This window comes from Rattus norvegicus, chromosome 15, assembly GCF_036323735.1.
Source record: "Rattus norvegicus strain BN/NHsdMcwi chromosome 15, GRCr8, whole genome shotgun sequence".
In the NCBI taxonomy this organism is placed as follows: Eukaryota; Metazoa; Chordata; class Mammalia; order Rodentia; family Muridae; genus Rattus; species Rattus norvegicus.
The window spans coordinates 23,023,905-23,051,189 of record NC_086033.1 but is presented as its reverse complement, the minus strand read 5'-3'; the positions used below and the strand labels follow the sequence as shown (position 1 = coordinate 23,051,189).

The 27,285-nt window shown below is 43.5% G+C and overlaps 1 protein-coding gene across 4 annotated transcripts; it reads right to left on the bottom strand.

Annotated features, from left to right (window-relative positions):
* On the bottom strand, positions 1-26,433 carry Mapk1ip1l (mitogen-activated protein kinase 1 interacting protein 1-like). Of its 4 annotated transcripts, none has more exons than XM_063274394.1 (5): positions 26,289-26,429; positions 24,646-24,744; positions 16,273-16,294; positions 14,054-14,743; positions 4-4,874 (listed from the first exon to the last, which is right to left on the bottom strand). In XM_063274394.1, exons 3-5 carry the CDS (start codon positions 16,288-16,290, stop codon positions 4,863-4,865), a joined length of 720 nt encoding a protein of 239 aa, XP_063130464.1. In that variant the 5' UTR covers positions 16,291-16,294; positions 24,646-24,744; positions 26,289-26,429; the 3' UTR covers positions 4-4,862.
* Between the last annotated feature and the right edge of the window lie 852 nt (positions 26,434-27,285).

Here is a 27,285-nt window from a genome sequence, read left to right as displayed (position 1 = left end):
TTGTTTTTTTTTAATATTTTTTGAGATTTATTTACTGTATATAAGTACACTGTAGCTGCCTTTGGACACACCAGAAGAGGGCATTGGATCCAATTACGGATGGCTGTGACCCACCACATGGTCGCTGGGATTTGAACTCGGGACCTCTGGAAGAGCAGTCAGTGCTCTTAACTGCTGAGCCATCTCTCCAGCCCAAGAACTTGGTTTCAATGCCTTATTTTTGTGCACATGCATTCATGTGTGAAACATTCGTGTGTGTATGTGTGTCACGATACGCATGTGGATGCTTGAGGACAACCTCAGGTATCTCTACCTTCCCTTCCTTGATGCTGTGAGCCCCGGTTACCTTGTCCCCAGGTTACCTTGTCCCCGGGTGCCCAGGAATCCTTCTGCATCCCAGCAGGTTCGAAGAGATTACAGACACCGGCCTTTACAGAGGCCTGGAGGATTGAAATTTACATCCTCATTCTTGTCTGATAAGTGCTTTACCCATTGAGCATCTTCCCAACCTCGTAGCTTCCTCTTGGCTTATGAAAAGCCAAGACTTGAGTAGGGCTAGTGGCCTGGACATCCAAGACTCGATCGCACTATGGCCAACTTCAACCAGGAGTCAGTGTAGTAATGACGTACAATACTAGTTTCCATAACCTAAAGTGGGAAATCTTCACCCCACTCTAAACAACTTATGGGTAAGTAGGTGAAGTTGGTGAAGTAGGTCTCTTCTAGTGGCAGTGCCAAGAAACCCTTTCTACTCCATCTCTGAACTCCAGAGCACCACACAATGGTATCAGGAGGAATTGCTTAATTTGTTCAATTAAGAAAACATACAAGGGCGGGGGAGATGGCTTAATGCCTGAGAGCACTTGCTGCTCTTCCAGAGAACCTAAATTTGATTCCCCCGCATCCACATCAGGCGGCTGAACAGCATCGCTAACTTCAGGTCCAGGGATCCGATGCTCTCCTCTGGCTTCCAAAGGCATATATTCAGACATATGCGAAATTACACATAAAAATAAATATATACAGAAAGAACACAGGTAGATACCACAGAAATAAACTTTACAGGATGGCTCACATAGTTCTTCATGTGTGTGTGTGTTCGTGCGTGTGTGTCTGTCCTTTCTGAATAAATGTGGTCATGTTAGGTTTCAGTCTTATGGTAGTAAAAAGATTTGCTGGGTCAGGAAACCTAGTGTGTTAGAAGATGCCATTTCACAACGAGAAAGCCAATCGACCAACTGGGCCGCCCCCAGGATTGGCTTACATTTCAGTTCCCTTCTTCTTAGCTTTAGTTTAGGTGGGCACTTTTAGGTGCACAGAGTATCATAAACACCCCAAGTTTATTTTAAAAGGTCAAGGCTGTAATCTCTTCCAAAATGTCCCTCTTGGCCCATTCTTTTGAGGTTGTCTAACTCCCAAGGACAGGACCAAGTACATTGGGCGTACTTAGTGTGACCAACTCTACCGTACATGTGACAGTCAAAGCAAAAGGAGTTACTGCTGAAGAGAAAGTGGGGGTGATGGACACAGGGGCAGAGAGGCATGGTTCCCCTACTTTAGTTAGAACCCGGGTGGCCTTGCCTTGGGGACAGTCCTAACCACAGGTACTGGCATCCTGTGCTAAGAGGTTTTTTGCCTGGTAAAGCTCCTTAGAGAATGCAGGTCACATACAAACAGGCATTGCAGACCCTTGTTTCCTTTATTACTACAAACAGGAAGCTAAGAGAGCTCTGAACTTGTTTAGGGAAGCCTAGAATTGGGCCCAGGTAATAAAATACACAAAGAAACTGTGAAATCACGAAAATACATTTCTTAAAAAAGCTTTCAGGTATTACACACAAAAGCAAACAAGTTTACCTTAAAAATATCAATTATCACAACAATAGCCTACTTCTAATTATAATTACTTCTTCAAGCAACATTTGTCTTTGTTTCCAAATACAGCAGCAGGTGACAAAACCTAGATCTTCCATTGCTTATGGTATAAACATATGTCTCAGACCACACTTCAGGCAGCTTAACTTAAAATGCATAGACTGTAAAATATATCAAATTTGACATTATTCAGTAAATGAAAAAAAATCATAATTTCAAAAAAAAGTATTACAAAACTTTTTATAGAGCACATATAAAAAGTAGTGTCTACTTCATGACGTCAGTGTCTGTCAACCAGTGGCAGCTGGGCCTTTTACTTTGTACACTTGAATAGTTGTACTGATGAACACTATAATCTTGAAACAATGTTTGTTTTTATTGTTATTTTTGAGACTTGATTTCCCTTCATAACCCTGGTTGTCCTGTAATTCTCTGTAGATCAGGCTGTCCTTGAACTTGGGAGATCTGATCCCTCCAAGTGCTGGGATCAAATGCATACGCCACCACCACACTTGGCTCTTGAAAGATACTCATTTACACACATGCACACACAACCAGCTTACTAAACCAGTCACGTGCCTTTAATCTCAGCACTTGGGAGACAAAGTTTTTTGTGAGTTCTTCAGCTATATAAAAAGCTTAAGGTTAGCCAGTTATGTGGCGAGACCCTATTTCAAAATACAAAACAAACTGCCACATTTTAAAACATGCCCAAGACAGGTCTGCTATCCTCACTGAGAGCTTGATGGCTGGTAATGGCGCCTCACCCGGGAGCTCCTTGAGCAGAGGGAGCAGAGCTCCACCCCAGACATGCACATGCTCAGTCCTCAGATGGGGTCCGCACTAGAAGCATAGACTCTGTCCCAACTGCCAGTGTCCACTGCTGTCGTAGTTGGCAGAGCTCAGAGCGTCCACTGCACTGATGCAGCTGGTTTAGTCAGGCGTATGCTCCTCTAAATGGTGGAAGGATTGAAAGGCCTACCGAACTTCCAGACTGTACAATCCTGGCACTTGAGAAAGCTAACTCTAAGTCGCTCAGGGCGAGGCATACATGGCACCTGTTGTTTAAGTATAGGAAACCACGGAAAATGAGGCAATATCTTACCAGAAACAAAGTGGGGCTGTCTCCAACCTATAGCTTCAAAAGCTGTCTAGGTGAAGAGGCCACACGTGAGGTGAGTCATGAGAAAACAGACTGTTCACCTCTACTGACACGGAGACAAACCAAGGCAGGGGGAAGCTTTGTAAAGAACAGAGCATTGCAAAACCAAAGACTTCAACTTCACAAAAACTAGCCTTGTACACATTTCAATTATCTTTATTGTACTTATTTAAGAATTACTGTGAGGCCATGTCGACAAATTCTGTATAATTTGGGCTCCTTTAAGACCAAACACTTATTGACAATGTCTCTTTTCAGAGGACCAGTCATGGCCTCACTCGCACTGTGTGCTCTAAAAGCAGTGTTAGTCTTAGGTTAAAACAAACCCAGAAAACCCTTTCCAGGGATTATTTCATTTGGCTACCTTTTATTCATTTTATTTTAACTTTTCCTGATTCTATCTTGAACCCAAAAAACCCTACCCTTAAGGCAACAAGAGAAATGTTCTGAAAACAAAACAAAACAAGAAAACCTACTCTCTTTGATTTCCACTCTCACATTAAATAACAATAAACCCAGTAACCCCCAATTATGCAGTTGTGAAGTCCTAAGAAACCAGAGTTTAAAACTCCGTCCGGAGCACACCACACAGGGTGGGTTAAGTTCCCTAACAAGAATACCAGTGACCCACAAAGAGCAAGACCCCCACACCGGCTGACGACCTTGGCCACGGATTGGTGGAGAGGCGGACAGTCTTGCTGGTAGCAGGGCAGTGTTCACGTTCCAGGGCTCAGATGCTCAGGTTGGCAGGCGGGTTCCATGTCCAAGAAGCTCCCAGGGGAGAATCAGCAATCTTTGTGGGAGTCCAAAAGTCGCTACTTCAGCAAAGCCTAACAGGACAGCATCCAACAGAGAAAGCAATGGAAGAACTCAAGCGTGCCCAAAGGACCATTCCTCCTGGGTGAGAGGAGCTCCTCTACCCACATAGCTTGGGCCTCTTCTTATACTTTAGCGACACCCTGTATTAGTAAGTTTAATTTAACCATTATACCTACTTCTGCCAAAAACGATAAAATGTTTCCTTCAAAACTGCATGGAGGGGGTTGGGGAATTTAGCTCAGCGGTAGAGCGCTTGCCTAGCGAGCTCAAGGCCCTGGGTTCGGTCCCCAGCTCCAAAAAAAAAAAAAAAAAGAAAAGAAAAAAAAAAAAAAAAACCCAACTGCATGGAGCTCCTAGGATAGGTTTCTTGCTCTGACAGAGCTCTAGAAAAAAAAAATGTTGGCACCAAATGCACTTAAACCAAGTTTTAAGGCTTAATTAAGAAGGTATCTTTGGGGGTTGGGGATTTAGCTCAGTGGTAGAGCACTTGCCTAGCATGTACAAGGCCCTGGGTTCCCCAGCTCTGGGAAAAAAAAAAGAAGAAGAAGGTATCTTTGATAAATCTACGTTTTAACCCACACGGCAGAAGACCAGCAATATTTTGTGTAGTAGGAGGAGCTCACATTTCAAATGACTCTTAGTTATATGGGGTGTGGTGGTTGTGGGGTGATTAGAAAAAGTATTTGACTTTTGTCAAGTTGTAGATTCTAACAATAATCCATGTTATTTTATATTTTGAGGGCATAGCTATGCTTTAAACAAATATCAAATGTTATTCAATACACATAATCACATTAACCACACTTGAAATGATTCACTTCCACATATTATCTGATTGTACCCACGTGATGGTCTACATATCCAAATACATGAAGCAGGAGCTGAGGTGCAAAAGTTCTTTCACAAATGCCCTCAACCAACAGCGAAACCAGCCATTATATATGCTTTCGTGTGCATATACATATACTTCAAAAGGCAACACGCCATTTCTTCATCCACTGTCACCTTAATGGTAAGACTGCAACAGAAAAGAAGGGGAAAGAAATCAACGTCTATAACTGCTGGGGTCTCTGAACACCAGAACCAGCAGCAGAACTGCTGGAACACGGCGTAAACTGGAGTCACGTGAGATTTCTGAGGACCTGAAAGAAAACTCCAAGAATTAAGACAGGAGTCTTGTGACCTGTTTCTTCAAAACACAGGGAATGGTTCTTAAGATTCTGTTTTTGTGCCCCTTCCAGATGTAGCAGACTCAAGTGAGTTTACTTCTGATTATCCACTACAACTGGCTACTGTTACTTCTTTATGTCTCTACGGAAAACACTTTTGCTTCATTCGGCTTGCTCCATCACGCGGCTTGCCCTGGTGACTGTACATACATATACTCATATAAATCTCTTAAACCCCAGAGTATAAATTGTCTGAGGGTCTGATTAAAACTGCTATTGTGTGAGACTGTAGGCCACCTCATCTATAATTCCATTCTCCTAGGAGCCACTGTCTCTAAGCAGTGGGATGTGGCACTCAGAACAGGAATCCGAAGGCAGGGATGCTCACAGTTGTCTAAGAATAATGGGGCAGAAACCAGCAGAGGCTTTGTCTGATGCAGTTTGTGCGCCATTCTCTTAACGAAAGGAGCACACGTACTCAGATCCAACTATTAGATTGTTCGCAAGCACTCCTGGTTTCCGGAAGAAGGAACCTTTAGGGGAAGGACATAATTAAAGGTTTAAAAAGGCTCGCACTTCCTATGGACCTACCACTCTGTACTGTTACTGGTATCCTTTTGGTTGGAGTAATACGCCGAGTTGCCATATGATTTTTCATTTAATTGGCAAAATGGTTCTAAGTCCTGCCCAATTTCTTCCAATGGCAAATGTGGCTCATAGATGAAGCCCATGAAAGTTCGCCGACAGGACTTGAGAGGCGACCCCGGGAACGTCTCGTGTGGAATGCTAAGAGGGAGTAGTAGATGGGGACCAGCAGAGCATCAGAATGTACCTGCAGAATCCCTTCCGGATGCTTGGTAAGGGCTGACCTGGGACCTGACCCTGCTCTCGTCTTGTAAGACTCAGACAAGGTCCCTGGCTCGGAGCCCTACGCTGACTGCAAAGGGCTGAAAGATGCTCCTGAGAAATCAGAGGGGAGCAAGTTCAAGTTTTAGTAAACAGCTGGCCTTTGAGAAAGCCAGAGATCAACAAGGAGTCACACCTCAGACAGGAAATGCCATCGGCTTTCTGAAGTGTTGTGGAAATGTAAGAATCTGCAAACACGGAGCAAATCGGCTGCTTTTGAAACCTACACTCTTCAACACAAAGCCAGACTCTTCACCAGTCACTCGAGAACAGGTGGAAAATGGGCACACGGAATTCCTTTTCTCCCTGGAATTCTCTCATTTTTTCTTTTTTTCGGAGCTGGGGACCGAACCCAGGGCCTTGACGCTTGCTAGGCAAGCGCTCTACCACTGAGCTAAATCCCCAACCCGAATTCTCTCATTTTTAATCAATGAATGTATTCTCTCAAATCATGACAAAATCCTCTGCTGTGTCAATTCTGCACAGGTCTCAGCTCCTGAGGCAGGCTTTCCCTCAGGCTTATGCTGCTAGCCACCTCCAAAGAGGAAGAGCTGCAACCCTATGACAGAACTCATATGCTACGTACAAAGGGCTCGCTACTGCACTGGAAAGGTGCACAGACCAGACACTGCGCAGTACGTTATCAGAACTGTTATACCACAGAAGCGCTCATTAGACAAGACAAGTTAAAACAATGACTTTCAAAAACCATTATGAAATAATAATCAGCCATGCCTACCTCAGGAATACCTAATTACGCACTAAACAATTTATTTAAAGTCCCACAAGGAGAGATGGCACTGGACAGTGCTCACATATTCAGAGGCAAAAGAAGAAAGACAGAAATCTGATTCCAGACTGAAAGAAACATTTGTGTATAATGTGGAACCTTCACTGCCTTTTAAACTTATTTTCCCCACTGAATTGTTTGCTCTGGGTATTATATACAAGAGGATAAGCCTTTGGAATGGAGTCATTTACCACAAGGGCCTTAAAATGCTAACTGCTTATCTTACCCTTCTTACTCAATTAGTGAATCAGGAGAGGACTTGATGTCAACCACTGTATGGATTTGATCCTGGCTGTGTATTATTATATGGTCCTCAACAATCACGTGTCCAGAAAACCTGGAGAACATTTACTACACACCAATGCCACTAAGACTCTAAATTATGAGATCTGCATCAGTTGGTTATCAAATTGAGGAGACTGAAATCTCAATTATTGTTATTACTTTATATAACCACTGGATATTTGGTGCAATTCACCAGGCAAATGTCTTTCAGACTATGAATAAAGGGAAACAGCCACGAATAAAGATTTCTACTAATAATAAAGCTTTTATTGGTCTGAGAGATATAGGGTCTGATATTACTAATTACAGAAAAAGACTGGCCCTTGAAGCTGGCCTGTACAACAATTACCTTGTGAAATAAAAGGTATTGGTTCTCGGGGCTGGGGATTTAGCTCAGTGGTAGAGCGCTTACCTAGGAAGCGCAAGGCCCAGGGTTCGGTCCCCAGCTCCGAAAAAAAAGAACCAAAAAAAAAAAAAAAAAAAAAAAGGTATTGGTTCTCATTAACGTCTATTAACCTGTAACCTCTATTAACCAAGGTGTTTAGCTCACGTCTGTATAACTGAAGACAGGAAAACTGCTGCTTTAAAACCTTCCTTCTTACCAGTTCCTGTCAGTACTTTTGTGAGAGATGTCTTAGAGCAGTGGGGTGCTCACTTAACCATATACTCTATGGATGGAGCCTACAAAAATCCTATGGGAAAAATGAGTCCCCCTGTGGACTGAACAGTGGCCTTCAACAGGGCAGAGACACCGCACAATCTTTGGTTGAGGAGCAACTTCAGAAAGGGCACATGGAGCCATCCATCTCCATCTCCATGGAGTCCCCTAGTTTTGTGATTAAGAAGTCTGGGAAGGGAGGTTGTTAACAGATGTAAGGGGAGTTAATTCTATGTATCCCATGGCAACCGGGATTCCTCAGTCATCTGTTACCTTCTTCTTGGCCTGAACTGTAATTGATCTGAAAGATCTTTTTTTTTTTTTTTTAAATCATTCCTGTTCATCATGAGAGAAAGTGTTTTGCTTTCCCAATACCCTATGTAAATAATGGGGGCCACACTGAAGATATCAGTGGGTAGCACTCCTACAAGGAACAATGATCCCCTACTGTATGACAGGTCTATGTAGATAATCTTTGCATCCTATTAGACAGCGTTATCCTCATTTCTGTATTTCTCGTTATATGTATGATATTCTTTTTGCAGGACTTAGCGCGGCAGAATTAGAAAATGTTTTGCAAATTTAACCAGAAGTATTTATCCGTATCTTGGTTAGGTAAAAAATATTTGAAGGTGTAACAACAGCGGCAGTTAAATTGTGACTGGAATGGAATTCTACTACTACAAAGGATGTTGAACAATTATAATACCAAGTGCTGGATGCATTCAAAAATCAATTTCCATCTGACGGTGTATCTGGTACTGCTCAGATATTAGCCGACAAACTGTCTGGCATGGATCCTAGTACTGCAGTAGAGTGTGGCTCGTGGCCGGAGCAGACAGTGGCGTTCTCCTTATCAGCACTGTGTAGTTGGCACTGCTGGACTGGCTATTCACAAGTGCTGCTTTCATAAGCACACTGTAAAAACTCGGACCTTATGGCAAACACTTTTAGAAGCTAAATTAAAAAATAAAAAAAGGAGGAAATTGTAGAGAAATAGCATGAGATGACTACTCCCAGGCTGTTAGGTGCAAGGCGACTTAAGGATACCTATGAATCCAGAACACTGGGACACTGAGAAAGCAAACTTTCTCAGCAGAGAATCCTGATGTTCTGTCAAGTAAGCTGCGGGCCTGAGGAAGCAGCCTTCATGATCATCTTCTCATGAGAAAAATCTTTTGCTTTAATTAAACTAAGCAACTCTAAGAGTTGCCCGGCTGATAGATTTCTTGCCCTGAAAGGTCTGGGGGGTCTGAGGCACCTCGAATCCAGATAAACTATTGCTAGAGAAACAGAAGCTGTTGAATTAGAAGCTGTGGGAAATTTTCATTCTGCTTGCCTATAAAAGATGCTAGAGAATTCAATCAAGTAAGCAGTGGGTCACGGTTACTCTGCATCCTCTGTGTCCCGATTACTGTGACCCTACCCAGGGACACATGTTGACAGAGCTGGACATGGTTTGGATCCCTGATCTTAGTGGCAGAATATTACACACAATGCTTTCTAACCTTACTGTATTGATCATTTGTTCACTTATAGGATACCTGTGCATCAAATGATAATTAGATTTATCAACAACATCTCAAAACAAAACTACTCTGGACATCTTGGGTTTAAAAAAATCAAAATGGGGAAGATATCAGAACATGGTCTAAGAATGGAATCATGTGAGACTTCTGAGTGCTTATGAGAAAACTCCAAGAAACCAAGTCTCGTGACATCAGTTTCTTCAAAAACACAGAAGTGTTCTTAGACTGCTTTCATGCCCGTCCCAGGTATAGCCCATAGGATAAGTTTACTTCAGCTGCTGGGACTCACAGGCCTCTATAGAAAACATGGATTTTTCTGTGAGTGCCTCATCCAGCACACATGGCTTGTTTGCCCCAGGCAGAGGTGACAAGTGGCGATGTGCAGGAGGCAAGGCAGCTCGTTCAACATGACGCAGTAGCTGGCTGCAGAGCCCCACCCTAAGTAGTTTGGGCAAATCTAAGCACAGCACAACTTGGTGAAAAATTCCCTGGCAATAACTCAGTCCATGTGCACAATGGCGCTTAAGACAGGACTACATAACACTGGAAAAACACATGACATTTTCCATAAAGATGCATTCTATAGATTCACAAGTTCACCGTAAGTGTCTGGGGAGGGCTCAGTGTGGTCTTGGCCACACAGACAGGTTATTAACACCAGGTTATTAACCACATCTACTCCCTGTCTTCTGGGAGGAAACAGGTTAAAGGAGACAACCCTGTGTGTTTAACATTCCTGGTTCCCCTGGCGCTGCCACAGCTCCCCGTCTTTTTATTTTTTTAAGGAGAAAATTGTGGCAGAGGTCAAAAGCTTTGTCCATCCGCACAGCTAGTCTAATACAGGCAAGCATAACAGATTGTAAGAACAGCTTACAGAGGATCAAAGTAAGAGGAGAGACATCTGAACTATGACTGACAGCCACTCAAAGGTACCTGCAAGATTTTCTCTTTATGCAAAGCATTGACAACTGACAGTATGAGAAAAGCCTGACACATTAAAGTACCACATACCAGAACAGTGCTGACAGCTAAGATTACGTCTGAGCAACAGATAATCTACAGCAGCTCAATTTTGTTAAACTGTGGTTCTCAATTCCCCTGTATCTTGACGGATTTCTGCTAATATGTTTGTTGTATATTAGCAGTTTTACTAATCATACAGGCCATCTTCGAAACGTCTTTGTATTACAGTAATCATTTCTGGAACTGGCAATAAAAAAAGCCACAGTGGCTGCTCGCACTGCAGCCCGCAATCGGTGTAAAGAAGCATCACAGTTTTCAGGGAGGCTCTGCTCTCGATTGCAAAATAGATGCAACGTGGCCCAACCCACACAAGTCTTAATGACCTGAAGGAAGGGAAGTACAAGCAGCACTTTCTTAAATGAGGGGAGAAAAGGTCCACCCCAAAGGCGGTTGTTTACCAGAGGTAAGAGTATGATTAGGGGTGAAATTGCAACAAGGAGGGATAAAGTACATTTAAAGCATAAACAATGTGAAAAACCAAATCAAAAAAAAAGAAACAAAACACCACTGACTGGACTATCAGAGGAATCCCTTCGAATATGGGCACTCTGTCCTGTCATTTGTAAATAATTCGTTTGAGTAACTCCTGTGCCATATAAATTTCCTTTTAAGAGTCCAGGAATAGGAGCTGGAGATGACTCAGTGGTTAAGGGCAGTGGCTGCTCTTCCAGAGGTCCTGAGTCCAATTCCCAGCAACCACATGGTGGCTCACAACCATCTGGCGCTCTTTTCTGGCCTTTAGGCATACATGCAGGCAAAACACTGTATACATAATAAGTTAAGTCTTAAGAAAAACAAAGCATTTAGGAATAGACCACTGGTGTCTCTTCTGATAGAAGACTGCTCTTGGTGACTGCCATGTGGCACAGGAAGCCAGAGGTTATTTTCTAAACCCCTGGTAACAGGCGGTGTCACTTAGGTACAATAGTATCAACTTGAGTAAGCGACATCAACATCAGTAATTCCTGTTTTAATCTTCACGTAACTCTAATTCCCATTATCAGAGCCTTTAAAAGAGTACTTAGTTATGCTCAAACCTGTTATTATTGTGAATGGGCTGATCAATTAGATTAGTCCCACCAAAATGTGCAATTAAATATTTGCATGCCATCTTTTGTCCAGACAACTGGTCCCAAAGGATTGAAAAAAACAACCCTAGCATGGCAGACCGACATTACACTATCCCCCAAGCAGTCAATTGGGATCTGAACGGTCATGCTGAGAATTAACATGTAATATAGTTATCAAACACAACAGCATCATTTTTGGGTCATTAGTATTGTATCCTTGTTGTTTCCCCAAGGTCTCGGCTTGATAAGTCAAATTCTTGATGTCTCCCCAAGTTAGTGGCTTCCTCTTCCTCTTGGGGTGTCTTTTCCTGACGGGTTTGTCATCTGCCTTCAGAAGCTTCACCTGTCCCGTGGACTCTGGGGAGCTCTTCACCTGTCCAGTGGACTCTGGGGAGCTCTTCTGGTCAGAATCATCAGAAAGGGAGCCACCTGGGACTTCATTCACTTTCTAGAAAGACACAAGCATAACCTCGCCCTGATGTTAGGTGAACATCAGCCCTTTCCACTGACTACTTTCTAGATCTTTTGTTTAACATACACTTTAGGCTGTATCACCTTCAGGACGAAATGCTTTGGGGCCACAATAGAAGGAAGCATTATCCTTTAAAATGAAAAATGTAAAGGTAGCGTGGCTATGTAGCTGGCTGTCTCTACCCTATTGCCATTTAAATATTTGATGGTGTTGACCCTGTGGATTGTAAGGGATTCCTGTAAATGACTGATATTGCATAAATTGCAAAGTTCTTTAACATATTTGCTGGAATAAGCAGGACTATGATCAGTTTTTAGTTGTACTGGGAGTCCTAGAGGGAAACGTATGATAAATGAGTAACAGCATCCAAGGTTTCTCCCCTGTGAGCAGAAGCAACAATTATGTTAGAAAAAGTACCAGAATATTCTGAGGTATGAGTGGTGTCTGTTTGACAAAGATTAGACTCCTTTAGTGGATGGAAGTGTGTGATAGAACAAGGTAGCTTCCAATGCTCTGCTAAGCTTGCTCACGAGGCAGAAAATTGTCCCTACTAAGATTTTTCTTTTGATGAAGTTCATGCGATCTTTGAATGACCTGAAAAGAAAGTATTATGGACGAGGAGGTGGCCAGCACATTGGCTTGAGCATTAGGGGATGTTAACAGATCTGGCAAATTAGAATGAACATGAATACAAGTTTTAAAAAATATTGAGTTTGTTATCCTAAGACATCTGAAGGGAGATAAATAACTGTTAACCGTAGCAGGCTTGGGTAAGTCTTGCAGTTTCTAGAACAATTTGAGCACGATACGCAGAAACAGTTAAAACAGTCAATGGCTGAGAAACACCGAATACAAGCTGACTGATTATGGTGAGTTCAGACTGCTCAAATCTTAGAAGAGAGTCTTTAAGATAATGAGCAAGGTGCTAACGTTGTCTGCCAATCTTATTTAGCGGCACTATGATTTCTGTAGGCCTTTACCAGTAAGTTGTTTAAGATATGTCTTTCCTGTCATAAGTCTATTTCTTATAAGTAAGGAAATATAGATCATTATAGAAAATGCCATGCACAGATTCCTATGCCATTATTTTGTTGATATATAATTCCAGGAGGCGATGAAGAAAGTATAAATAACTGATAAAGAAGTAAGCCATTAATTTGAAGATATAATGCTACCAGTTTAGCACCCGCATTATTTAGTAATATACAGAGGTAGGAAGGGAGGAGGCAGTATGGCTTAGTAGTCAGTTCTGGTTCAAACTTTGGGAGTCTGATGCTGAATAGTTTATTTTAGGCACATTTAAGCACAGCACAACTTGGTGAAATTTTCCTAAAAATAAATAACTCAATCCCATGTGCACAATAAAGCTAAGGACATAACTACATTGAAACTCTGTTAAGTACACCCATTTTCCATAAAGATGCATTCTATAGATTGACAAGTTCACCGTAAGTGTCTGGGGAGGGCTCAGGGTGGTCTTGGCCACACAGACAGCACAAAGGTCACCAGTTATTAACCACATCTACTCCCAGTCTTCTGGGAGGAAACAGGTTATACATCTCCTCCTTAGAGGAGACAACCCTGTGTGTTTAACATTCCTGGTTCCCCTTTGTGTTATCTGTGAGCACAAAGACCTCCATACTTCTGACATATAATCAGTATGTGTAGTTACTGACTCTTGGTGGTGGCTTAAAATAAACTTATTATGTTACTTATTGTGACACACTTTGCAAACATTTTTTTTTTTTTGAGGAAAGAACATGCATCTATCAAGAAGCTATACTAATAAAATCTCGGAGGACACCTCATTAGGAATGTTTCTCTTTACTGCTGAGACAGATGGGTTATTTAATTACTCAGTGTGGACATCTGCTTAGCTACCTGATGATGGGAGTAACAGACTGCTTTAGAATAGTGGCCGGCTCTAAAGTCCCAGGGAGACCTGTGTGAGATGGGCAATGTGTCCCCATGTCCTCTCCACAACTCAGACAAGCTTGTTCTTAAGCGGCAGGCACATCAGCATGATGCAGTAAAAGGACAAAGGATTTGTAGAACAGCCCATGGCACGCGCACTTTAGTCACCTAAGGGTGCGAGGAGCACAGTGCGGTGTCCTTAGGCTCTTCCTTTTCTATCTTCTGCCCTTTGAAATGCCACACCTCACCTGAACGTCTCACATTTACTCAGTTTATAGATCACACCCTTTTAAGTACTGTATTAGAAGGTCTCTATTCCCAATGACCTTTGGTTGAGCCAGCATGACTCTGACTGCACAGGTAATAACAAGCAACACTTACGTGGGGGCCACCAGGCATTGGCGGAGCACCAGCAGGTCCTGAAGGCACTTGGTAAGGATTATTCAGAGTAGGGTGGGGTCCTGGCGTGGGGTATGATCCTGCGGGGCCAGGATATGGTGCTGGTGGTCCCCAGGCTCCCGGTGGCACAGTGCCCCACGGAACAGGCGGTGCTCCCGACACTGGAGGAGGAACAGTGGGGTATGGCCCTGGAGATCGATACGGCATATTAGGATGCTGCCCCGCAATTCCTGGTGCCCAAGGTCCAGAAGAGATGGATCCCCATGGACCTAAAGTACCAGCTGCAGCTGGATCTGTGGGCGCACCGTATGGCCTAGGTAGCTCTGGAAGGGGCATATTTGGTGTAGCGTATGGCCCTGTGGGGCCAGGGCCTGGCACAGCAGGGGCTGGATAAGGAACACCAGGTGGGGGACATGATGGTCCAGAAGGAGGAAAGGGTCCTGGGGGTGGTCCGGCTGGAGGCATGGAGGGATACATTCCTGTTGGTACTGGTCCAAAAGGCACAGTAGAGGGTGCTGCACTACTCGGTGGGAGTCCAGACGGCATTGCAGGGGGGGCGCTTGGATTACTCCAAGGGCTGGAGCCTGGCCAGCCCTGAGGAGAATGGCCAGCTTTTGTGTTGGTCACAGCAGGCGTTTTGGCAGAGGACTGTTCAGGTAGCGCATCTGCCAACTGTAACACAAAATGGGTGAGCGTCAGCTCTCTTCCCCAGCGGTGAGTCAAACCAAACACGATGATAATCCCATACAAACCATGCACAATACCTAGGGATCGCAAGCCTCTACTCATCTGAGGACCTCCTCTTAAAGACCTTGAGATGTTACCTCACACATTAAAACACATTCTTTTTGAGAAGGTTTCATTGTAGCCCAGGCTGACCCTGAACTTTAAAAACAACTTATTTGTATTTATTCTGTGCATGGTGGTTGGTTTGTTTTGCCAACTTGATGTAAGTTGGAATCATCTGGGAAGAGTGAACTTCAATTAAGAAAATGCTTCTACTAGACTGGTGGCCTGCAGGCAAACCCTGGGTATTTTTGTGATTAATGTCCACTGTGGGAGGCATCATGCCTGGAAAGGTAGTTCTGGGAGATTCCTTAACAAAGGAAGCTAAATGTGCCTCCGAGAAGAAGCCAGGGTTCCTCCAAGGCTGATGTTCTAGTCCCGGACTCCAGACCTTGCCCTGAGTTCTGCCCTGGCTCGGCGTCATGATGGACTACAACCTGTGGGATGAAGCCGACCCTTTCTCTCCTACGTTGCTGTTGGCCATGCATCACAGCACCAGAAAGCAGGCTAAAACCATGTGCCTCCATGCATTTAAACGCAGCACATGCATGCCTGGTGCTGGCAGAGGCTAAGGCGGTTTAGGTCTCCTGGAACTGGAATTACAGGTGATTATGAGCCCCCTGAAGTATAGCGGGGCCCAAACTCAGATTCCTGGAAGAGCACCAAGTACTCTTAACCACTGAGACATCTCTCTAGCCCCAGCCGTAAATTTGTAATCCTGCTGCCTCTACCTCTCAAGTGCTGAGATTATAGGCATGTACCATGCCACTATGTCTGGCTGATAACTCTCAATAAATGTGCAAGGTAACATCTCAAGGTCTTTAAGAGGAGGTTCTCAGATGAATAGAGGCTTGTGATCCCTGGGTATTAGGATTCTAATATTACTGCCAGACAAAGAGAAAAATAACAAAAAATTTCATTAAAGACTATAACCATGCCTAGATACTTTACAACCAATGATCCCCCTCCCCCCCGTGTGTGTGTGTGCAGAGACATAGGCAAATCACTTGTCAAGGTCATGTCTAGTGGCTGGCGGGATGGTCCCACTTGTAATTCTAGCTTTATGGGATCCAACACATGGTCTCCCTCTAAGGTCACCTGCACACTAACACACATACATAAAAATAATTCTCAAAGTCATACACCTAAGAAGTCCAAGCATGTATCCTTTTAAGAAAAAAAAAAAAAAAAAGGATGGGGATGGTTTACAGTAAAAACTATGCTTTAAAAGTTTTTTCTCTATTCATAAGGAGAGCGGGTCGGGTCTCACTGTATAGCTCAGGCTTGCCTGGAACTCACACTCTTCCTACCCCAACCTCTATAGGGCTGACAACATTACAAGCATGCTCCACTTTTCTCGCCAGAACTAGGCTTTCCATTACAAACAAACAAACACTTAGCAAGGTTCAACTTACCGAAAATTCATCTGACATTTTCCTAAAAAAAAAAAAAAAAAAAAGTCAAAATTAGTGTTTATACTTTCTTATACGTTTTAGAAGGGTTTTATTTTACATTTTACTTACATGGAGTGTCTCTGTGTAGCCCTAGCTGTCCTGAAACTCTCTTAGAATGCACTGAGATTCCCCCTGCGTCTGCCTCCTGACCGCTAGAATTGTTTCCTTTTAATAGGAAAAAATTTCTACAAAAAATACGATCACCATACCAATTTCATTCTTCTCATGATTGTATATTATCTACCATGGGCTACCACTGCCCAGGATAATCTCAAATTCCTGACTTCAAGTGATCCTGCAGGGGCTAAATCCTTTGTAGAAACCCCTTCAACCTTCCACGTGGTCAAGTATGCATCAGCTCGGCCAGACCCACAACGTACTGATCGATCCCTCCCTCCCTCCCTCCCTTCCTTTTTGGTGGGGAGGGACTACGGGGTAGGGTGTATTTGTTTTACAACCTCCAGGCCATAGTCCATTACTGAGGGAAATCAAGCAGGAACCAGTGTTATAAACGGAAGTAGAGGCCATGATCAAATGCTGTTCAGTGGCTTGCTCGGCTTTTAAAAAAAAATCTTATTTTTGAGATTATAATTCGATCATTTCCCTTTTCCCCCTCCTTCCTCCCAAATACCCCCGCTTGCTTTTTCAAATTCATGTCCTCTTTATAAAATTGTTCCATATGAGAGTGTGTATATGTATGTATGTATGTATGTATGTATGATGTATGTATGTATATATACACATACATCCTAACTCTGACCTGCTCATCTGTGTGACGGTACTGTGTGTGTGTGTGTGTGTGTATGTATGTATGTATACACACATACATCCTAACTCTAACCTGCTCGTCTGTGTGACGGTACTGTGTATATGTATGTATGTATACACACATACATCCTAACTCTGACCTGTTCATCTGTGTGACGGTACTGTGTATATGTATGTATGTATACACACATACATCCTAACTCTGATCTGCTCATCTGTGTGACGGTACTGTGTGTGTGTATGTATGTATGCATGTATGTATACACACATACATCCTAACTCTGACCTGCTCATCTGTGTGATGGACTTGTTACTCTGACTTCTGTGTAGCACAGATTCTTTCAAACATTGGCACAGCAAATAGACACTTCTCTCAAATCTAATTATGCAGAACCAGGAAAATCACCAGGAGGGGATCACAGCCAAACATGTAAGCTTGCCTAACCTGGCACAACTTATGCAAACTTACGCTGTGACCAAAATCTCCTGTTCCCTCTGGATATCACTACAACTTGACAAACTGCTTTAAATCATGACTGAACTCAGGCCTTGATTACATCCACTTCCGTGAATATTCTGCGTCACTGGATGATGGAGCACTTGCATCACTTTACCTATAACCACAGGACCAGAGATGGCATCCAGGGCTTGTCTGTGCTAGGCCAGTGCCCCAATCATCCTGTATAGACCAGACTATCCTTGAACTTGCTATGTAGAATTTCTGATCCTCCCACTACAATGCCTGGATATGTGGTGCCCCATCCAGTAATCAACACTGGATAAAGTACAAAGATTAAGTGTTCACCTTAAGGTCTGGTCACTCTAACAAGATACACTTCTACCTTCCTAGAAAACGTCCACTCCTCTTCGGTCACCTGACCCCTGCTGTCATGTTTTCGTTTGCTTTTATTGGTCACTGACTTTGTAAGACAGCAGGTACCATGGGAGATCATTCCTCCTTGATCATTTAATAATTAGTAGTAATACGTCACTCCATCTACACCATTTTGTCACATGGAGTTGTTCTGAGACAAGAACTTTCTGCAAAGGTCCTTTTAACTCTATTAAATGCTATTTCTTTTGGTATTAAAATTTTTAATGTTTTGTAGCTTATTAATCTGTTCCTATTTGTGATCTCAATTTTGTGCTTAACAAAGATAACCAGGGCTAGAGAGATGGCTCAGTGGTTAAGAGCACCGACTGCTCTCCCAGAGGTCCTGAGTTCAATTCCCAGCAACCACATGGTGGCTCCCAACCATCTGTAATGGGATCTGATGCCCTCTTCTGGTGAGAAGACAGCCACAGTGTACTCATATACATGAAATAAATAAATTATTAATAATAAAAAGATCACCACTTCAAGAGTATGCTTGTGTTTTAACATATTTACCATTTCTTAATTCTTCTAAGTAGTAATTAATAATCCAGTCCTTCTCAATGGAACATGCTGCTTCCTGCCGTCACTGACAGTAGCGTTCACGGAACGTTCACTGCAAACAGGGACATTCTCTGCGATGCGAACGTTATTACCACCCCAGCTCACAGGTGCAGACACTGAGGTGGACTTGTTTAAGCAGAGCAGAGATTCAAACGCAGGCACAGCCTGACCCCAGCTGACCAGGCAGTAGATGCAATTATCTCACAGCCATGGAGGGCTCTCCCCTGCCCATCTGCAGGAAGCACTCACATTTAACTAGGATCCCTTTGCATTTTAAACACAGTTGTGCGAGCTACCTTGTAGTTTCTTCAGTTATTCCTGAATTTCATGGTTACTTTTTCCAGTGTTTTGTTTTGGTAAGTAAGAACAAAACATCAGATCTCACCCAGAACAAGGCATACTCTGATATGTGCTTTCCTTTTTAGATAGGGTGTCACTGTCCCCAGGCTGGGCCTGAACTTGGGCTCAAGCAGTCCTGTCCTAGCACTCTGAGTAGAGTACCAGGGGCCCAACGTGCCACCACAACCACCTTGGTGTACCTTTCTTTTCACAGAGGTTTCGAACTCCTTTCCGTGTGGATGTAATAGCTCCTTGAGCCATATTCTCCGACTGGTTACTCACATCTGAGCAGAATATAACTTTTGAAAGCTATGACATAACTGGATTACTTTCTTCCCTGAGAAAGTTTTTCCAGTTGACTCTATAGTTTCCAAGCAATGGCTTTATCGTATTTTCCCAATACCAACAGATCTTTCTCTTTTGCATCAGCGAGGACTCAAGTAACAAAAGGTTAAACAGTGATGGTAGTATGTGGATCTTGTGATCAACGCTCCTGAAAAGGTTTCTGATGTTTAAGCACTATTGTTTTTAATTTGCGATTTGGAGAAAAAAAAAACCAAAACCAAAACGCGCCCAAGTTTTTGTTTAAATTGTGTGGGAATATGCTCCAAGAAGAATGCCTTAACTCTCGGAGTATAAACTGCCTGAGGTGGTGACATAGGTGGACTACTGTGTGAGACTTGGCTTATCTCACTCATTCACTCCTTTTCTCACCTATTACATTCGGACCAGTCCCCCCCCCCACCTCCCCCACCCCCCGCTCCCGGCATCCACTCCTCCCTCTCCTTTCAGAAGAGAGCAGGCCTCCCTCCCGAGGATTTACATGGTATAGCAAGTTACAGTAAGACTACGCACACACTCTCTTATCAAGGCTGGAACAGCCAATCCAATGGAGGAAAAGGGTCCCCAAAGCAGGCCAAAGTGTCAGCCAACCCCTGCTTCCACACAGCAATGGCACACATGCAGAGGACCAGTTCAGACCCATGCAGGCTCCTGATTGTTCAGTCTCTGAGCCTCTGTGAGCCCTGGTTAGCTGATTCTGTGGGCCATGTCCTTTTGGTGTTTTTGACCCCTCTAGCTCCTACAATCCCTCCTCCCCATCTTCCTCAGGATTCCTGGGCTCTGATCATGTCTGGCTGTGGTCCACCTCATTTACCAACCCCATTCTTCTAGGACCCACTGCCTTTTTAAATTTTTTTTAAACATTTATTTATTATGTATACATCATACAGCTTTCTGCCTGCATGTATCCCTGCAGGCCAGAAGAGGGCACCAGATCTGATTATAGAAGGTTGTGAGTCACCATGTGGTTGCTGGGAATTGAACTCAGGACCTCTGGAAGAGCAGTGTTCTTAACCACTGAGCCATCTCTCCAGCCCCCCTCCCCCCCACTGCCTCTTGAGCAGTGACAAGGGTACCCAGAAATGCGACTTGTTCAATTTTGGGCCATGTGGCCATTAATTCAGACTGTTATCCAAGTGTTTAAGGAAGATAAGAGGGTATCAGTCACAAGGAAGAGATGGTTAGTTCCTTGAACAAACTAGATGACCAAACCTTAAAACTTTTGGTAAAAGAGGCAAAAAAAATGACACTTGTTCTATTTAGGCACCATCTAAAGTAAAAACAGTGTCACCGATAGCTATGCTGGTGACGACTCCCCCAGCTTCCTTACTGGAGTCTCTGTGAGCTATGTGTCCTCCATTGTCTGACAATGACCCTGGAGCAGAGGGGGAGGAATTCGATGATCAATTTAATCTTATATGGACTTAGGAGAATCTATGGAAAGTCTACAATCTAGGCAAGCTTAACATGCAAGGAGACAGGATTCATCTGCCAACTCCTACCCAGCCTCATTGGTATTTCTTTCTTTCTTTTTTTTTTTTCGGAGCTGGGGACCGAACCCAGGGCCTTGTGCTTGCTAGGCAAGCGCTCTACCACTGTGCTAAGTCCCCAACACCTCTCATTGGTATTTCTAATGCAATTTCAACAAAATAAAAATGTTTATATGCACTTACCCATCTATTTAAAAAGGGAGCGATGGTACTGTATAGTCCTCAATACTCTCTCTAAAGGCAGCAAAAGAGCTTTAGCTATTCGAATCCTGACTTATTTTAAAGTATTTAAAAAAAAAATCCTGTAGATTCTTCATTGCCTTTAAACTCACTCATTCTCCTTACTACATGGTTTCCTACAGGTGTTACATAGCACAGAGGATAAACCTTTGGAATGGATTCATTTATACCACAAGGGCCATAAAATGCTAACTGCTTATCTCACCCTTCTTACTCAATTAGTAAGTTGGGGGATGACCTGATATCAACAATTATATGAGTTTGATCCTTGCTGTATTATGTTACCCATAACTATCGGTTTTTACAGAACTCTATGGATTCTCCAATTTCATTTAGTGATTACTATGGAAGGAGATAAAATCATCATGAAGCTGGTAAGCCATGGGATTTTCTCATTCAAACTGAATCTGTGATTTAAAAACTTGACCAACCTTCTCACATTTCACAGGCAGATACTTATCTATTAATAACTCAGCCCAGCATGTGGGAGTGGCTGTTTTGATCTAATCATCTATTATGGTGAACTCATGAACCCATATTGTTCCAGACCCTGCTTATGTTGTAGGCTTATCTCCATCAATAGAAACTGCTTTAATTCTGTCTTCACATTGTTGTGCTTCCATTACTAGAAGAACGACAACCTCTGACTGACATCCTGCACGCGTTCTTTGTTAAACACACGCACACATGTTCTAACTCACCTCACTGGTATTGCTATAGAAGGAGATAAGCCAGCTGATGCACTAATACGCCCCATTTTTACTTTTCCAGAAGAAAACTGGGAAAGGTATGCATCTGTCATTGCATATGGACACACTGAAACACTAAAGATTCTTCTCCGGTTCCTCCAGCCCTGACCACTAAGGTCAATGGTGAGAGCAAGGAGACGATGTAAGTCACTAGAAAGAGAGCAAAGTCCAACTAAAGGGCAGAGATACTGACCACACCATCCTAAGTCTGCCCACCTGCTCATAACGTGGCCCCATACACAAGGGAGAAGTTATTTACTAATGAGTCCATGTCTGTACTTGGACCTTCGGGCCATAAGAGACTCATTCATCTGAAGGGACTGCATTTAATCTTTCCTTGGGATTTAAATCACTTCCTATTTGCACAGCAGAGCATAGCATTCCTATGTCTACTAAAGGCAGGTATGGGCTGACGGTTTACAAGATACTAGAACTACTAATTATAAACTTCTTTTCAAGCTATTCTCTAAATTACTCTTCTTCTTCTTCTTCTTCTTCTTCTTCTTCTTCTTCTTCTTCTTCTTCTTCTTCTTCTTCTTCTTCTTCTTCTTCTTCTTCTTCTTTTTTTTTTTTTCCGGAGCTGGGGATCGAACCCAGGGCCTTGTGCTTCCTAGGCAAGCGCTCTACCACTGAGCTAAATCCCCAACCCCTCTTCTTCTTCTTCTTTTTTTTTTCTTTTCTTTTTTTCGGAGCTGGGGACCGAACCCAGGGCCTTGCGCTTGCTAGGCAAGCGCTCTACCGCTGAGCTAAATCCCCAACCCCTCTTCTTCTTCTTCTTCTTTTTTTTTTTCTTTTCTTTTTTTCGGAGCTGGGGACCGAACCCAGGGCCTTGCGCTTGCTAGGCAAGCGCTCTACCGCTGAGCTAAATCCCCAACCCCTCTAGATTCTTCTAATCAATTTAATGTAACCAATAGTGCTGGACATGGTTTGGATCCCTGATCTGAGTGGTGGAGTATTACTAACAATGCTTCATTGTTCTAAGGCTACTATAGTAATCATGTTGACTGATAGGATATTCATGCATCAAATGGTAATTAGATTTCTCTACAACATCTCAAAAACAAAACCACTCTGGACATCTTGTGCTAAAAAAAAAGGGAAGGATGATGTCTGACCATGGTGTAAGAATGGAATCATTTGAGATTTCTGAGTTCTTATGAGAAAAATCCTAAGAAACCAACACGTGCACCCAGTTTCTTCAAAAACACAGAACTGTTCTTGGAATGAGTTTTTGGGCCCCTCCCAGATACATGAGGTAAGAGTGAGTTTACTTCAGATTACTCATTACAACTGGCTACTGTTATTGTTTCTATGCCTCTATGGGGAAATGTTCTTGGTGAGTACAGAGTTGCCCTTATGATTGGACACTTTACTCATGCATAGACTTTAGTCCAGCTCATTTACTGGCTCCATTTTCCCAGGTCCCACGCTCGACAGCAGTAAACAATACTGATGTTGATTCTTATCATAATAAGGCTTGAGCTAGGAAGCAGAATGTTACAAAACCTAGATTTTCTCAAAAGCCATATAAAACGCCCAACCACACTATGACAAGGTGGATGTAACTCTCGGCCAAGAGTCCTTTCAAGGTTGGGTGAGACAGTGTACATCTATAACATTCTGGATGCCTTGGTACTGAGGCAGGACTGAGAACTTGAGGCTACCCTGTATGTTACGCAATTACCAGCTTTTAGTTAAAAACCCTCGCATTACTATTTAACTGTCAGATTGTATGCATGAAAGTAAGGCACACACGGATATATTGGGAGTTGCTCTCCCTGCTTCTCTAGCTTCCTTCCCCTTTTAGACAAGGTTTCATTGCTTTCAGAGTGAAAAACACTTATTACTTTAGAGTAAAAATAGAAAACACGTGTAAATTCCCTTTGCAAGTCCCAAGAAGAGAAAAACACAGCATGTCAGTAGACTTCATGGTCTTTAAGGAAATCATCCTCAAAGTTTAAGAAAGCTAAAAATCCATTGGGTTATTGATGATAATTGGCAAGCAATTCAGAGAAACTAAGGAAAATCAGGACTTTTGTGATTTTTGTATGGGTGAGTGTGATAGTGTTAATTCTGAGATTCACCAGCGAAAAACCAATCACACTATTTTGGGCCAAATTTGAAGGAAGCTTTATTAGGTATTAAATACTGACCAAGCGATGGGCTTTGGTCAGGAACACTTCCTAGAACTTCCAGCTCAGTGGCCTGGAGACACATGTTGTAGGGGTTTTTATGGACAAAACTCACTGGCACCATTCTTTCCCACAAGGCTTTATTATTTCCCAAGAACTACTCTTAGCATTCCAGGAAGTTACTGGGTCCTTGGATGGGTGGGGCTTAAAGGTTAATTTTGAGTACTACATTAGCATATATTATATTGAAAGCAGATTCTGATTAGAATTGTTAGCATTTAGTACTGGGTAATTTACCAGATTATATTCCATTTTATAACTGGGTACCTAAAAAAGTTTGGAATGTTTTTGAACACCTAAAGTTCACAGTAGAAGCTCTTATAATTTATTCCGACTCACTGGAACACAAGTTCCAATCCTGCTGGGCTTTAGAGTAATTGGTGGCATGGCATGGGCATTCTTGAGAAGTGGTGTCTCTGTAGATTGGAATAAAAGTAAGAGTAGAAGGTTAAAGACAGGCTCCAGGGTAAGATCAGTTTGTATAAAACCAGAGAGAACAGTCTGTGGAAAAGCAGAAGCAGTTCGGGTTGGCTGGAATACCAGAAAGCAGTAAGAAGTTTTAGCAGAGGGCTTTGGACAAGAGTCCTAATACTTTAGCTCACTTGACCGAGTCAACTTCAGTTTCTTCATAAAGTTAGAGTAGGCGGTGATTCGTGGAACCACACAGGGCTGCATCTGACCCAACTAAAACTGGAAGACGGAATGAGCAACAAATACCCAATTCTCTCCTCTTGTGATTTTTAACATTTTAAAAAGGTATACATGGGTTTGCTCACCTCCATGCAGGTTCCCAAGAAGGCTAGAGGCGCTGAATTCCCTGGAGTTAGGAAGCTGTGAGCTGCCTCATGTGAATGCTGGGACAGAACTCCAGTCCTCTGCAAGGACAGCGATGGCTTTCAACCTGAGCCATCTCTCTCCAGCTCCTCTTTCTCACTCATACACATAGAACAAAAAGACTACCAGAGTAGACTGCCTGTCTGGCCTACCGTCAAATCCAGGTCTCTGAGTCTTATACGTAAGAGTAAATGGGTATTTTTCCACAGATTTGCTGAGCCTTATAGAAATCTATAAATAAATCTTTTAAGTCACTGCCTGACACTGAGCAAAAAACTCAACAAAGATTAGCTTTTAAAACCGATACAACATGGCCCCAAACCTTTGTCTATTTTCAAAGCAGAAAACTTTAAAAAATATACAATCTCCTAAGTATTTATTTGGTGGCAAAAGCTGACCAGACATTATTTATCCATTTCGTTTTCCACTCACCCCCAGCTGTAGTCTGAATATTTACGATATTTGCATTTTTTCATCCCCTAAAGTTTTGGGAATTTAGGACCTTGTAGCAAGCCAGGCTGGCGCTTTATCACCTAACTCCAGGCCCACCCTGTACAAATACTAATAACTGATTAACAGTCCCCGAGTCTATGGCTGTTACTGCCCCTCTATACTAACAATCACAGAATCTGAACACTGCTGAATTCCTAAGCTTACTGGCCCCAAAGGCTCAACCTCTCAGTTAGGAGAAAGAAGCTGGGCACCGATTCCTTCTGTAATCAAAAAAGGAACATTCTAACTTCTGCAACTGCATTAAAAAGTTTTTGAAGCAAATTGTTTTAGAGAATGGCTCCTATACTCCACGAATGAGAAAACTGCCCTCCTCCCCACCCAAGGAGACCCACTAACAAAGACTTCTGAAGGCGACTCGGTAATGAGGGTTTGGCTTCAGAACAGGCCTTTAACACATGGGGGATGGAGGGGCCCAACACGTGTGTATTTCTGTGAAGTAGGCTGTAACATATCTACGGTGGGGCCTGGTTTTGATACTTCAACTTCAGGATTAGTGAAGACATTACTTTCGGTTTTCAAGGCAGGGAGGGAAAAAAAAAAATGGTTCAAGCGTTCTAGCTGAGCCCAGATCCTTCAAAAGGAAAACGTCACTCAGCCCATGGCATCTTCTGTCCCGGGTAGTCATTTAACGAATGGGTAATTACGAACAGCAAGAATCCTGTCACACAGAATTATCAGGCGCCAGACCTCCCCGTAAGGGTCTCCCCTCCACTGCCGTTTTTTATTAGAAATTAGTGACTAGGATATTGGTGGAAGGGGTGCCAAACAAGCTGCCCTTTAGGGTTAAGGGAACAAAGGGAATCCGGGATCAACCGGAGCGAACCAGCCCCAGGCCGGTCACGCCGGCGGGATGTGGGGGAGGGTCGCCCGCTCCCGCCCTACCCCCCAAGTCTGGCATGATGTGGGCGCCCCGGAACCCGACAGGAGCGACATTAGACCTCTAGGTCGCCTGGTCCCCGGTGGATCCTCCCCATCGAAAGCTCTAGAGCCTCCAGGCCCCCGGGGACCCCGCGTCTTCGCATCATCTCCCCCCAAGCCTCGCGCCCCACCGCAAGCGCCCGAGCGGACTCACCCGGCAGGATCCGAGTCCTAGGCGCGGCACAGTGGCGACGGTGAATCCAGAGAGACGGGCAATGGAGAACCGCAGGAGGCCTGATGGACCGAGGCGGCACCGACACGGCTCCTCCCGGCACCGGAAAAGGAAGCAGGGAGGCTGGCCCCGCCGCCCGTTATTTCCGCCCGCCCCGCCCAGCTGCACTGCGCCTCCAGCGGGCTGCCCATGGGACTGCAGGCAGGGCCGCGTGGCTGCTGGGGCCTGGACTGTTTCCTCCGTGTGGAGCGCGGGAATGGGACAAGCCCTAGGCTGGTGATGCTCGCCGCATCCCAGGGGCTGCGAGCGCATTTTGGATTCCCTATGTTCAGCGGTTTTTGCAGACAGGCTCCAAGCTGACTGTCAGTAGTCCAGCTAAAATCGAGGGTAAAGAGATGAGGGAAAAGGGAAGTCTTTCTAAAGGTCTTGAGAATGAAAACCTTTGAAGAAGCTGTCTGCAGAAACCGAGTGGCCAATTAGAATTTCAGTACTGTGGAGAGATTGGAATGTTGCAGGTGCAGAGGTCGATTACCTTTTCTTGGGCTAGTGCTAGCCCTCCAGAACAGTCAACTGCGCGTCAAAACGAACATCTTGTGGCAAAAGGATTAAAAACTTTTAGAATCTATTAACAGGCAACTAGCTTCTGATAATCCAAAAGCCAAGAATGTCATCGGATAGTGTCTTAGATCTACAGAAAAGCTACCTCTATCTTGATGTATCTATCCTCCAATGTACCCGCCAGTGTGTTTTAAACTGCTTGGTTTATGGCATTCTCTGTTCTGTAAAGCTAAAAACGTCCTGATACTGGTTTCAGGTTGGGACATAGAATTTGAGGTAACTCAAATGTGTGTTCTGGGGTCATCCTCATTCAAAATGGCTCCAGAATAAGCTATCTCTTATTCCCCTTTAAGTTTTAAATTGAAAACAGTGGTTCTTAACCTGTAGGTCATGAACCCTTTGGGAGTCGACTCTTTCACAG